General features: G+C 35.4%; 1 protein-coding gene across 2 annotated transcripts in view; it reads left to right on the forward strand.

Moving 5' to 3' along the window:
- Window positions 1-5643: 5643 nt before the first annotated feature.
- The window catches only part of LOC149804337 (papilin-like), a 469456-nt gene continuing 460062 nt past the window's right edge, over window positions 5644-15037 (forward strand). For both annotated transcript variants that reach the window (XM_089939015.1, XM_089939025.1), the window contains exon 1: window positions 5644-5777. In XM_089939015.1, coding sequence (XP_089795141.1) covers window positions 5712-5777 — 66 coding nt within the window. In that variant the 5' untranslated portion in view covers window positions 5644-5711. The remainder of the gene's footprint in view (window positions 5778-15037) is intronic.

Here is a 15037-nt window from a genome sequence, read left to right on the forward strand (position 1 = left end):
TTCTATTCAACACACTGCCTTCATGTTGGGCAGGTGTTCAGTAAATAAGTTAATATTAGTTCTTTACTTCAGTCCTTTAGGTGCTGGAAATTTTGTATTGCGCAGACTATGTGAGTTTCTGTAACACTTGATGGAACTATTTGAGTTTCTGGAAAACTTGGTTAAACTATTTGAGTTTCTGGAAAACTTGGTGGAACTATTTGAGTTTCTGGAAAATTTGGTGGAACTATTTGAGTTTCTGAAAATCTTGGTGGAACTATTTGAGTTTCTGTAACACTTGGTGGAACTATTTGAGTTTCTGGAAAACTTGGTGGTAGCTTTATATTACATTGCTGAAAGGATATAGCAGCAACTCAGCAACTTGCAAACAGATTAGCTTCTGTGTGAACACTGAAATTTTAAGCGAATACAGAGGAGGGTGAGCCAGATATATGCAATGGCCTTAGCATCCTGTACAGAAAATTCGGTTATATATTTTATATCTCAAATAAAAGAATGTATGGGAGTCATGAGGATTACCAGTGGCAGGTCGATATAGTTTAATGTAAACATTTGAAAAGGGCAACAATGTATTCAAAATGCCTCTCGACAGTGATGCATTTTGTCTCAAAGTACACTTGAGAAAAGAAACTGCAAAAGTAGAGAACAAATACGATGCTTTTAAGTTATCATTAGGAAAGAAGTACTTCGGAGATACAATTTAATGAAGAAAGTTTTAAAACAGGATAGTTAAGGATTGGTTGGAAAATGAAAACAGTGAATTTTGAATACTTCTCAACTTACATTGACAAAAACGCATCAGTAGTGACTGGTTTAGTAGAACCATAAAGACTGGACTCTGAAAATAATTTACTCAAAGTCAAACGGAAAAATGTGGAAACGCTTTACCGAAGTTACATGACGTTTACAACAAAATGTATCACATAGACACTTTCTGGATGAAGCGAGAAAGAAAGAAAACATACACCGTATGGATAAACGGACAAACCTCTCTGGTTACTTGACAAATGATAAATTGGGAACACCTAACTTCAAATTAGGCGAAACAGCAATGATCTCAAATTACAAAACAAGGTTTGAAAAATCTTGAGGGGAGGATGCAGAGGTCATGTTTCACGAAGAGGAGTATTCCTTGCATGACAACTCAAATGCCACATACATAGTTGAAAAGAGTTTAAAACAAAACGGATGAACCGCAAATATGTATGTGTTCATGCAATGGAAAGGGTATAACGAGTGATTGAAAAGCTAGCAGGCCCGGCCCTAGGATGTGCAATAGAAGTACAAAATCTCGTGCGCTCAGTGAAGTATAAACATAATCAAACGGTTTTAGTAGGGATATATAACTCAAGTACTGATGGCAAAAACCAACCAGTGCTTTCCAAAAATAATAAATCGTAAATTATCTCCCATTTTCTCCTTGGACATCATTGTGAAGACAGGGATTCGAAAACGCAGACATTTATTGAATACTTTTTTAACACATTTATCTGATGATCATATACGGCAGATTATGAAAGAAAAATTATGAACCAAATAATGTTGTCGACTGTCGACTTTATATTTACAGAAAGGTACTCTTTACCCTTTATACATATATAGCCTGGGGTTCTGATTTTGCCCTGAACTATTGATATAATCAAAGGATTATGTCTTTGAACCTCTCACCCGTTTGTTTATTCACTAATGTTTCTCAATTTCCCTCTCGGTTGTAACTCGTCTACGTGACGCATGTGCATGAGAATAATGACGAAAGTGACGTAAACAATTTCTGTCCAATGCTTTGAGTTGCATAGCATAGGTTTTCGAGAGGATTGTAATCAAACATGTCTAATCATGTCATATTCACTTTCCGGTTTGGTTTTTTACCGATGACTCCACTGCTAATAAACTTCTTTACAGGTTTAATAGTTTCTGAAAGTCTCTCGAAGAAGGTAAAGAAGTCAGTGTTGTTTTGTATGGTGTCGATAGGGCGTTGATAGGGTCTGACACCTTGAACTTCTTCATAAACTGCAAAGTGCATTGATTTTTGGAAAACGTTTAACATAGTTTCGTAGTTATATCTATAGTAGGAAACAACGAGTTCCTGGTAGACAGTCTGACTGGAGATTCATTACTTCAGGAGTGGGGCCCCGAGTGGCCGAGTGGTCTAAAGCGCTCTCCGTTACGGATCACTGCCATCTCACCTCTGTCTGCGTAGGTTCGAGTCTCGGATTCGGCCAATGTGGGTATGTGAGAAGGCTTGCCAGTAGCTTCTCGAGGGTCGGTGGTTCTTTCCGGGGATTTCCTGGGTTCTTCCTCCACCATTAATACTGGCCGCCATGTATGGCCTATCTTGTGTTGAAAAATGGCGTTAAACCATACAACAACAACAACTTCAGGAGTACAACAGGGGTAAATTCTATGACCTTCATTTTTTTAAATCTCTATTATTGACATTTTAGACAACATCCAAGCAAATAGACGATTATTTGCAGATCATACAAGCTTGTATATAATAATAGAAAATCGTGCGATAGCTGCTGAAGGTCAGATCTTGACCAAACACATGCTTTGTCTACAAAACTGGCTCGTAAACCCGACAGAACAGAATCGATGCATATCGTCTACAAACTGGCTCGTCAAGTTTAAACCCGACAGAACAGAATCGACGCATATCTTCTCCAAAATGGCTCGTCAAGTTTAAACCCGACAGAACACAATCGATGCATATATCTTGAATGCAAAGTAACCATTTCAGGCTGTGTTATGTTTTGATGACTGTTTAATAACTGAAGTCAACATTCACTGCCATTTAGGCATACATTTTTTTCCCGTTGTTACCTTGCACAATCATGCATATGTATGTATGTATGTTTGTGTGTCTTTATATATATATATATATATATATATATATATATATATATATATATATATATATATATATATATATATATATATATATATATATATATATATATATAATACGTGAAACTTCGCCTTATTGTAATATAGAGCGAAAATTTCAATCCACGTTAACTCGGAACGCATTGCAGATTTTGTACTTTACCCGTGTTCATATTCTTCTTGAATACGAGGACATAGTATTGGATGCCAGTACACGATACGAATCTGAAGAGTTTGAAAAAAAAATATAGATGCCACCTCGAGAATTATATTTGGAGCATCTATAATTTCAAAATCTGCATATACACTTTATGAATTAGAACGTGATCAACTTAAAGACTTAGAGACAAAACACAAATTCTGTTACACTTTAAAACTGTGTCGGGGAAGATGTCCTCAGGAACTAAAATAGTCTTACCTATTTAACGTGGAATTATCGGTAAGCTAATTCTGCCCAGTGATATAAATATACAAATTATACTCTAAAGAACACAAAAGTACATTTCATTTGTTTTGCCCTGGAACTGTGATGGATAGGAATTCAATAATCGTTAAAGTAAGAAATAATCCTTCTGTTGCCAACTTTAAGAGGTCATTAAATATAATTCTGGCTCCAGTTCCAAAGTATCTTTTTTAAATAACAGGAAGGGGTGGTGCTTACATATGACTTAGCTGCAGCAAATTAAAAGAACATCTGATTAATATAAATATAGCTGATTATTCTTTAGTTTCTTGTGGAGAAATAGAAAGTACAGAACATTTTCTAATATATTGTTTAAACTACGAAGATTCTACTATATTGTTTAAACTACGCAAACACACTCTACAATGCATTTCTTCCCTATTAGAACTAAATACTCTTGTTGATGGCAAACACCAAAGAAAATGAGGGGATTTTCAGGTCGTAAAAGATTTTCTTATTTAATGCAAGTGTATTAATAGTTCAGACTGGTCCTCTGACTTTTTGTAACAGCCTGACTTTAAATCAGACTGGTCCGCCACACTTTAGATCAGACTGGTATTCTCAATTGGTACGACAGCCACACTTTAAAGCAGAATGGTCATCTGACTTGTTGTGATAGCCACACTTTAAATCAGACTGGTCTTCAAAATTGTTACGAAAGCTTACTTTAGATATTCCTTATTTTGTTTCTAAGCACATACTTCTGTTGTTATGATACAAATATACAACGATGTCCATATTTGATGTGCTCGTCATTTAATACTATGACAAGAGGGTACAGATTAAAACAGACGACTGGTACTCCAATATCAGCTGTTATCTCGTTTTATTATAATACAAATATTTTTGATTGTATCATTGATAAACATGTTACCAGACATTCTGTTTAACATTCATCGTCAGTACCATTTAGCTGGAGCATATTATTATGGCATGTGTGTGTGTGTGTGTGTGTGTGTGTGTGTGTGTGTGTGTGTGATTTGAATTTTTAACGTAGCTTTAAAAAAATCAGTCAAATAGCTACGATGTCTGCAGTGTGGCAGTTTATAGTGATGTCTAGCACTGGGGCATCATGCTGCAGGCAGGTAGCATGATGTCCCACCCAGTCACATTATCCTGACACCAGACCGACCAGTCCTAACACTACTCTCATAATGATGAGCGCCAAGCGATGTAGCTGCTAGTTCTATTTTTATAAGTCTTAGCTATGAGTCGGCCGGGGTTAGAACCCACACTATTCCGCATCCGAAGCTGGCGCTCTAACCACTTATGCCACGAAATTATGATTGTATTACATATTATGTATGTACATGTATACTGTCTCAAATGTTATTATTTCTATATCAGACAATATTATATATATTTCACTGCTAAATACGTTCTTTATCTATTTCTAATGTATGCCATTTATGAAATAAATGTTTATACTGAAGTAAATGACACTCAACTAAAGGTTTGTACTGTTTCAGTTTTCCTGAAGTGCCTTTGTCTCTGATCTAATCCATATCACTCGTTATGTCGGTCAATCTGTCGCATTAGACAGCTATCTTGTATCACTGTATATTATACGTTTAGGCTTGTCCATCATATCCTCTTTGTCTCTGATAATAAAAAGAAGTTTTTAGTTTGAAGAACTTGTAAACTTGTATTGAAATGATTTCAGTTATATATATGACAAAGATTTGTATATACAGGTGCTTATGTATGCTACATACGTCATTATGCTGTTTATACAAGGACAGTTAGAGAACAGTCCAGATGGTGATTTCTTTAGAGACACTTTCCAAGAGATATTAATTGGAAGCACGATAGCTTTTGCGAGAACATGAAGTATTGACCACCCGCAGAAGGTCAAATCACTACTCTTTTACAAATAAGACCCTGGATAGATTAATCGCAGGTCAAAATTAACACGGGGAAATCAATTTGCACCGGACCCATACGCTCGTGGGTATTGTAACAAGTTTTTAAGACAGAAGGAAAAATACAATACAAACACTTTGGGAAATATATGTTCTGTAAGCCCGTTTGGTACAAACGCGGATGAATTCAGTACATTTATTCACTCACACTAATCTTCATGCGACATTATTGATATTCGCTTTATTTTAGATGCACTGTATGGCTAATCTTGTCTTTGTTTAACAAGATGGCAAGTTAGCTTCTATTTTTGAGAAAGAAATGATTATTACAATAATATACATTTCTATTTGCTTACAAAATAATATCATTCTGTGCTTGAGAATATTTAATCTTTTATTTTATTCCTCCATTTCAGTAGTTTTGGATTCATGCCGAAATATAGTCAACTTTAGAATACGTCGGATAAATCCTTTGACCGCTTCAAGAGCCAAACAAAACCATGACGTCTTCCAGGGTTAGATGGTACTTTTGGATGGCATTGTCTGTCCTAATGGCATCGCTCATGGTAGGTGATTGCTTTCTTTTTCTTTTTAATAATTTGGGAAAATTGTCATCGACAATAAATGCCCAAAATAGTAGAATGACAATTTTAAAATTTTTACTTCTGGACTTAAAAAGCACTGACAACTTTCATCGTAAGCGCCAGAAGGGAGTGAAAGGTAAAAAGAAAAAGGGGTATGCGAGGAATACTACTACTACTACTACTAATAATAATAATAATAAGAAGAAGAAGAAGAAGAAGATTGAGAAGAAGAAGGAGGAGGAGAAGAAGTAGTAGTAGTAGTAGCAGTAGTAGAATGAAATGATAAATGTTGAAAGAAATAATGGAAAATAGATTCAAATAAAGAGGACACTCTATTCTGAGTTGAAGATTGTTGCATCAACCATTGGACAAAAAAGAAATTTGCGTATTTGCCTGATTTGAAAAAAATCTCAGTTCACTGAATAATGAACTGTAAATTATTTTGAGTATCGAACTGTCACTTTGAAAAAAACCCACAAAATACATATGTCGTAGTTTATTCAATGAGCAAACTGCAGTATCTTCAGTAGATTTACCTGTGTTGCAAACTGACTTAATCATCGAGGGAATATACTTTCTCCAATCAGTATCGATTGACAGTAGGAACTTTACAGAACATTCTGTTTTCATCAAAAGGTATCTCACATTGATATATTTGTTACAGAATATATATGAATTGCTTTCAGAATTATCGAGTATTCAAGATTACAAAGAATCAAAAATAATTTTTAAAAGACGTTACAGACTTAAACTACACAATTAAGCAACGTGGTCACGCAAATACAAGACAATACATAATCAACTCGAAGGAACAAACTTGCTTGACCTTGAAGCCTATGCGAACACACATCCAGTAAACATCAGTTTGTATCATGTTACAAAACCGAGATTAAGGACGAATTTGAGTATAATTTAAACAAAATCCAGGGTCAGATCAGGTCAGGTGTTGCGGGGTGGGGTGGAGTGGGGAGATTTCCAAAATTTCAAAAGGGCACTGACTTTTCTTGAATGTTCACAATAAAATATATTTGCCATAAACATATGTCAAATATATGTATCTGTGTATACACTTTTTTTGTCGGCTCTTTTCTAGTGATGTGGGCGACGATATGAATTTCAGTATTTGTTGTGGACTAAATTAGATTATTGATACCGTTCCGGTGGCCTAGTGGTTAAAGCGTCCGCCTCGGATGCGGGAGTTCAATCCCCGACCGAGTCATTCCAAAGACTTACAAAATTGGTACTAAACAGCTACTTCGCTTGGCTCTCAGCATTAAGAGGTTAGTATTAGGACTGGGCTTCCTGGTGTCAGGATATGTGACTCGGTGGGACATCATACTACATGTCTGCGGCATGATGCCACAGTGCTAGACATCACTATAAACTGTCACACTGCAGACATCGTAGCGATATGATTTAATTTTTTTAAGCTACCTTAAAATTCCAAATCACACACACACACACACACACACACACACACACACATCTTTGATAAGGACTTCTATTTTAACGTAATTGGGTACATCGTTTTTGTCAAGAAATTAACTGGTGTAGTTGATCTGATAGCACGTGGCCATAAGATAGGGGTGTTAAGTGCATTGAGATCATGTGACTTTCAAAATAAATTGCAGTTGATCTTACGTACTTTCCCTTACCTCTACTAAACCAAAATTAGGAATGTAAAGAAAATGTTCATTTAAATCTGAATCCAAAGAATGATTATTATACAGTATTTGTCCGAGTCTCAAACTTCATTTTGCGCGCTATTTGAATTATAATTATGATGTACGAAATAGAATGAAAAAAAATGAATGTAAGCAGAATAGACTTGAAACAAAAAATTTAGTTGTGAATAATATTATTTGTAATTATCCTGATTTTGGATTTTTTAATTTTCTTGAGACATTAATGGTCATACATCATTAAAATATCTTTTGCATTTATTTTATTTTTTGTTTGTTTATGGCAAATCTACTAGAAGATGAAGAAATTGAGACTTCATAATGTTTGCGTCGTCTTTGAAAACAAGATGTACACGTTCCACTCTGACTAAAATCTGATCTTCACTGTCCTACGTAAAGATCTGACAGCGACTGCATATGGGTCATATTCTGTGTTCTTGTGACCTATGTTATTACCGGAGTCGCTAATTTTATCAGCCAACCAGATGAAGTATCATTGGAGAGACTGAGCGGTACGGCTGAAGAGCATCAAAGTGTGCCGAACGACTTGGTCTGTTTCAGATTACTGAAAACTGTATTTCCATTGGCTACTTTAAAAGTTACTAGAAGATGACCCCTAAGCGATCCCTGTTTGATGTTCACTTAGGACAGTGGAGATATGACTTCAATCCGATTGTAGACGTTCAATTCATGTTTAGTGTCTTCGGAGTAAATGTTGCCGCCGGGGCTGAATTTGGTATCATTTGTATGTTGTACCGGCAGGCTTGCCGACATGTACCAGTATTATTTTAATTTAGTTTTGTCTTGCCAAAAGTGCGTGTATGACATAGTACACAACTTAAAAAATGATGACGTGATTATCGATCTCGAGTATTAAGGTGATGTCTGCTTAGGTCATAGGAGGCTTTACCGCTGCCTGCGAGCTTTCCTACCCAGTATGCGACGTTTATAAGCAGACAGATGACACAAACCATTTCCCGAAAAATCTATAAGTTAATATTCACCCCACCCTTCAAAATAATTAGGCTAGCAAGAAATCACAAAAACGTACGAGCACACGTAGCACCAGTGTGATTATCCCATTACTCCCTTACCTCCGCACACGTCATTTATATATTATTGTTTATTGTTTTGCAGTAACTAACATTTTGTTTGTTTCTTTAAATTGTTCGGTATTGGAGCTATTTATATCATCGTTTGCCTATCGACTATTTCCATGTGATTGACCTACCCGATCTCGTAAAACTAATGTCCGCTCTTTTAGCAAAACTGCGAATCCGACTCAAGAAAAACGGTGGCGAATGAGATTTATTTATAGGTACAAATGGCGTCAAGGGGGCAATTAAGATAGGGGCGGATAATGATGTTTGAATTTTTAAATTAAAATGTCGAAAATGGCGAAACCAAATTTCATTTTTATAGGATTACGTATCCTCCAACACCACCCCCTTCTAACCAAGCACAGAACGGAATTTTCGAACGACCATTGTGCATATTACTTATATTTCTTGTCAAATATGTGTTGTCGCGTAACATACACTTAAAAAGCCTGGAAGAAATAATGTCATTTCTGCATTAGTTATCTAAGATAAAGGATATCTCTACTAAGAAATGATCACCATGCGCAGAAAGCGTACAAATTACTTACTCAGATATTCAGAATTAGAAATCGGTATTCTCGCTCTAGAGGAGCGCGAAATACCTTAGTCATCAAAAGTTTTTAAGTCCTACAAAAACAATAATTTAAAAATCGGTAAACTCCTGGTTTACTTAGCCATTCATTTCTAACAGCGATACCCTTCCTCTTTCCATTAGGATACCCCCCATTAACTGTGAGCCCTGTGTTTCTCTAATACCAGTTTCTTGCCGTCTTGTTGGACCAATCTCTTATTTTTTTATACAATAAATCTTTACCAATAAACACGTTCAGTAAACACATCATGCACATGGTCCTTTATGGTATATTTACTTTTATTTTAAGATAGATCGTGAACTACTGTTTTTTTCCGGGAGAAATAATCTTGATAATTCCCTGGAGTGAAATACAATAAATATTATGTCAATGCCTGTCTATAGGCATTGATAACTTTATGACCAGTACATTTTGAAACTGTTAAATGACGCTTACGTACTAGTAATCATAGCCTCTTCACACACATACGACCCCGGTTCGATCCAACAATGGGCAAATACATTTATTCTTCATTTTTTCTTTCGTTTTTTATTTGCTGTTTTACCTTAAACTGGGAAGGAGAATTATGGTACTGATATTTTCTGTGCGAATGTACACAAAACACGACAGAACATAAACGGGAAACGTCTGATATATCGCACGGCATACAGTAAGAAATATGTTACCTCAGTATGTTAGACATAACAGGATAACGTCTGAGCATAAATAAAAAGAAAATGTGCTTGCTCACTCAGAGTGAATACCATATATATTTCAACTCGGCGATCACTCAAGGTAAATTTTCAGTTGAGAAAATTCAACCAGCAAAATAAACTATATTTATTTCACCTGCCAGGACCCCGGGGATCAGAATGGTCTAAAGTGCTGACCTTTACAGATCACTGCCATCTCATCTCTGTCCGCGCCGGTTCGAGTCTCGGTCTCGGCCGATGTGGGTATGTTAGAAAGCTTACCATTGGCTTCTCGTGGGTCGGTGATTCTTACAGGGGTTTTCTCGGGCTCCCCGTGTTTAGCATATTATGCGCTGAAAAATGGCATTAAACAAAAACAACAAGAACCTTCTAAGATGTTAACAAAGTGGACTGGCATTGGCTTGGTTAGAATGGCATTAAGGATCAGTATTTACTATCTTGTTACTTAAAATTACTGGTCGCCTATCAATATCATTGCAAGAAACGAAAGTCGGCTAATTTTCCTGTCATGTTACGGACGCTTTCACTTATAATCCAGTTGTTTAAAGATGATCTGAAGCCAAAATAATAGAATATCTAACATTACTATACATTTCATGATGAGATATAGAACATATCAGTGGGAGAAAAATGATATCGCGAAGGGTTTAGCCTTAACATATATAATCAAAAGAAAATCTGTGTTTTTTATAGCATATATAAGAAATTATTTCACTCGTGAAGAGGAAATATTTTGTATTGCCATGGGGGGCTTCAACATTCGTGACAATAACATTATTTCCACTTCACTCGTAAATTTATTAGTATGTGCCCAAGAAACGTTGATATCAACTATAAAGCTGTTTTCTTAATTGACAACCGTTTATCTTTGTAAGGAATATATATATATATATATATATATATATATATATATATATATATATATATATATATATATATATATATATATATATATATATATATATATATATATATATATATATATATATATATACGATTTCACAACATCGCTCGGACCTGAGGGAACCAATAATTGTAATTAAAGTATACTTAATCCCAATGCAGGCACATCTGGAGATGATATTCTGTTTTTCATTTAAAGAGGTCTTTTCAACGCCTCTGGATGTTGACAAAGACATTACTGATTTCACCAACAGGAGTCACAAATGGTATGGCGAGTTTCTCAACAGGTACCTCGCTTTGAAATGTCAGTTCCTTGAAAGAAGAAAGGAAAAACTGTTTTCAATGCTCAGTCTGTATTGTCTCCAATTACCAATTAACAAATTCATGCAATTAAGGCACAAGAGATTTATTCTAACACTTGCTTTGTTGTGCAACATCATTTTACAAACCCTCAACATTTCAACACCTGTTACTTTATCTCTAACCATGATAGATGACTCTCTGAATCTGAGAGACAATTCTAACAAAGGGCAACAAGTGGAGCCATAATTTCAGGCGTGTCAGGCAAATCTTCCTGTTTATCATACGTTCCTTGAAAAAAAAATATGCAAGCCACATCAAGTGCTATTGTTCAAACACTTTTGCTTATTATTTATACACATGGAACATTAGCTCTGATGCACTTTGTGACAGGTGCAAAAATACCTCGTTTTTCACAACCTCGATCATTCAAGATGTCATTATTATTTTGTGTTGTTTTCATCTTTTTGTTACTAAATAGAAAAACGCTGTACATACATCAATTCTTGGTCAATGAAAACTTCGCATGGGTCTTGACAGTGGGTGCGATCTTTACTTCCAGCTAGAAAGAGGGTATATACTATACTATGTATCAATTATAAACACGAAGAGATTTATATACGGATAGTTCTCCGTTGCTTCAACATTTTAAGGATACTTGCCGTAAATAAAATAAAACAAAATAGATTAAAATAAACACTTATCACAGAACCAGTACAAGACGCTACCCAGTTTGGTTTTGGTCTTTTGTGGGGTTTAATGTCATTTTTCAGCACATGATAGGTTATGCATGGAGGCCACTATATTTGCTGGGACAACCCACCGACTGACGGGAAGCTACAGGCAAGGTTTCTCATGATCCCACGTCTGTCGAGTCGAGACTCACGCGGAACGAGGTGATCTGTGTGAGTGAGTGAAGGCGAGTAGCTTAGACCACTGCCACCCGGGGCTCCAAGACACTACCCAGATAATGGTTTCTTTCATAACATCCCGATGAGAGTATATACCAAGTGCTTTTGGAATAACACCCGTTCGTCAGATGTGATTATAGAATTGTACTGATGTGGAAAAAAATCTATTAAGAAGTGCATAAACATGGTATGGTAATATCGAATAGATCCATTGTGATTCAAATTTAAAATAATAGCAGGATTGGAATTTGGAAGAAACAGGTAAACACTTTTTCAGAACTGGTCTGTGTTGTGCAACTAAGACCGCCAAATTTGTATTCTGTGTATATCTTTGAACTAAAATCCATTGAACATTTTTGACCTGAAAAGTAAATTCTCGCTTCTTTAAATATCTCTCTTCCTATGCCTACCAACCTTTCAAACTTTTTTTATCCTGTTTATTTATTGCAAACCTATAAACTTAGGGCATTCAGTCTTAAATGTAGATGCTATATTTCGTCATGTAAAGTTGAATTATATACTTTAGACTTCATTTTTACCCTTGGATTAGTTGGGTAACGATAATATATAAATTGCAGACGTCCATAATGTGTATTCTGTTTACGTCTTCCATTCCACATGACCAATCTGATTGGGAACCATGTAGGATAACATATTCTACCTTAATACTAATTAAATCGAAATTAGTTTTACATCATAATCTGTCGTAATACTAATTAAATCGGAATTAGTTTTACAAAACAGTCTACCTTAATACAAAATAAATCGGAATTAGTTTTACAAAACAATCTACCTTAATACTAAATAAATCGGAAATGGTTTTACAATACAATCTACCTTAATCTTAAATTAAATCGAAATTAGTTTAAAAAGAACAATCTACCTTAATATTAATTAAATCGAAATTAGTTTTACATCGTAATCTACCTTAATACTAATTAAATCGAAATTAGTTTTACAACATAATCTACCTTAGTACCAATTTAATCGGAATTAGTTTTTAAATCATAATGCAGTAGGTGCCATAATTGCCCAGTGGTTAGCCTGCCGGACTCGTGACCAGAAGGATATGTGTTCGAATCCTGACCATACCAGGCAGGTTCGATCGCTGTTGTGAGTTTTTGGGCAAGAGACCACACTATAACTGTACCAACATTGTGTAGTCTTTTATGTGTTGATGTAACGCTAAATAACAATGGATCAATCACAATGTTCAAATTACATGTAAGAGGTCAAGGAATTTTAAATCGAATATGTGTGGTCGTTGTTAGATCTAACTTACCAGCAAGCATATGCAACGGTATTTCATATCTTGAATTTGCTGTATTGTACACAAGTGTCGTAATAACCTTCAGTCAAATTAATCCTTATTTCAGACCAAAATTATCGTACTCTAACAATAAAAAGTATATCACTAACACTTATTACCTTTTAGTTGTGCTGGCTTTAGTTGTAAGCCTAACATACATATTTGCGCAATGTAAACGACAGCATTCAAAATATACATTGCTTGGTAAGATATGGGTGTATATGCATGTTATTTATAATTTGCAGAAATATACATTTATGAGATTTCCATTGCAAATGTAGCCTATATACCTATGTCAGACACCTGCTAAAAAGAAACTCCTCTTGTTGAATTGATATACAAAATTGGAAGTGTTGTCTATTAGATACTTTAGAAACGTTTTTCAACGTCAGCACTGTATCAGAGTAACTTTATATATCAATCTCTAAACGACCGCTGTTCAAATGGACTTTTAAGAATGTATGTACGGTTGAAAATAAAAATTAATGACCGAGAATAACTATAATGTTTCATCGACATTAAATGAAATCTCACACTCTAGCTACCTTATCTACATTTCAATTTTCCATCTGATTGCTTTCGCATTCTTATTCCATGTACGCCTCAATTTCAACATTTCTTTGCGATATTAAATATTTAGTATATGACGTATTGTTATCTATTTTGAAAAGAAAATTATATAACTTTTGAATACATAAAGTAATTACGACCGGGCCTACAAAACAAAAATTTGACGGAGTCATGGATGATCATAACGATAAAATTATGGAGCCTCTGTCCCTAGAACTGGGAATTTTTCATCAAGAAACGAGTAATGCGGAGGACCAAAATAAGAAACGCATTAATATATTTATAAATTTCTAATAATATTTCATTGTTATATGAATAATCTTAAATAAAAATTTGGACAAACGTTAGTTTCAAGTAGCAACTGCTCCCAGTTTTCTCAAACTTTTCTCTATTCTAGCCGGAGAGAGGTAATTCACTCTAAGTATGAGGATAAAGATTGGACCCTTACTTATTATGTTTAAATGCACTTTAAAGCAATGCCAAGCTTTGGAGGAAATTTACTTCTGGTCAGGAAAAATGTAAAATTACAGGTCAGATGTAGCAACACATGTTGCTGATATGAATGGAATGATGGAAACGTTCTGGCAGACCTGATTTACTAGATCAGTATTTGGATATGAGTGTGGTCGCCCAGGTATGCACCGTATGTACTCGCTTATAAGATCAGTCCAGCTGCAAAATGCACTGACCCTGATCTGCCGTCGCATAATGGGCCGAAAGAGCTGGGTCTGTACTGTTTGTTAGCAGTAATCATTACAACAAACAACATAGACCTGCTCAGCCGGCGCATTATGTGACTGGTGATCAGGATCTATGTTGTTTGCTGTTTGACTCCCTTTATAAGCTAGTACATACGGAATGTGTATTATAATAATAATAATAATAATAATAATAATATACAACGATGCAGTCTACCTATATTTATAATGGTGTACTAGTGGTAGGAAATGAGACTGACGTGGAAGGATCAGTACCGTAAAATTAGTCCCCCCCTCCCTCCCCTCCTCTCTCTCTCTCTCTCTCTCTCTCTCTCTCTCTCAACCATCGTAAAGTCGATGAAACGAATATCTCAAATTCTCTTTTCTGGATTATGACTTGAGAGACCTACGGCAGTTTTGCTAACAAAAGATATTTGTCTGCTGATGAAAGATTGTACGGTTTTTGCTGCATTAGATCGGGTCT

Source organism: Sinohyriopsis cumingii, chromosome 2 (assembly GCF_028554795.1).
Source record: "Sinohyriopsis cumingii isolate HCF-2022 chromosome 2, ASM2855479v2, whole genome shotgun sequence".
Taxonomy (NCBI): Eukaryota; Metazoa; Mollusca; class Bivalvia; order Unionida; family Unionidae; genus Sinohyriopsis; species Sinohyriopsis cumingii.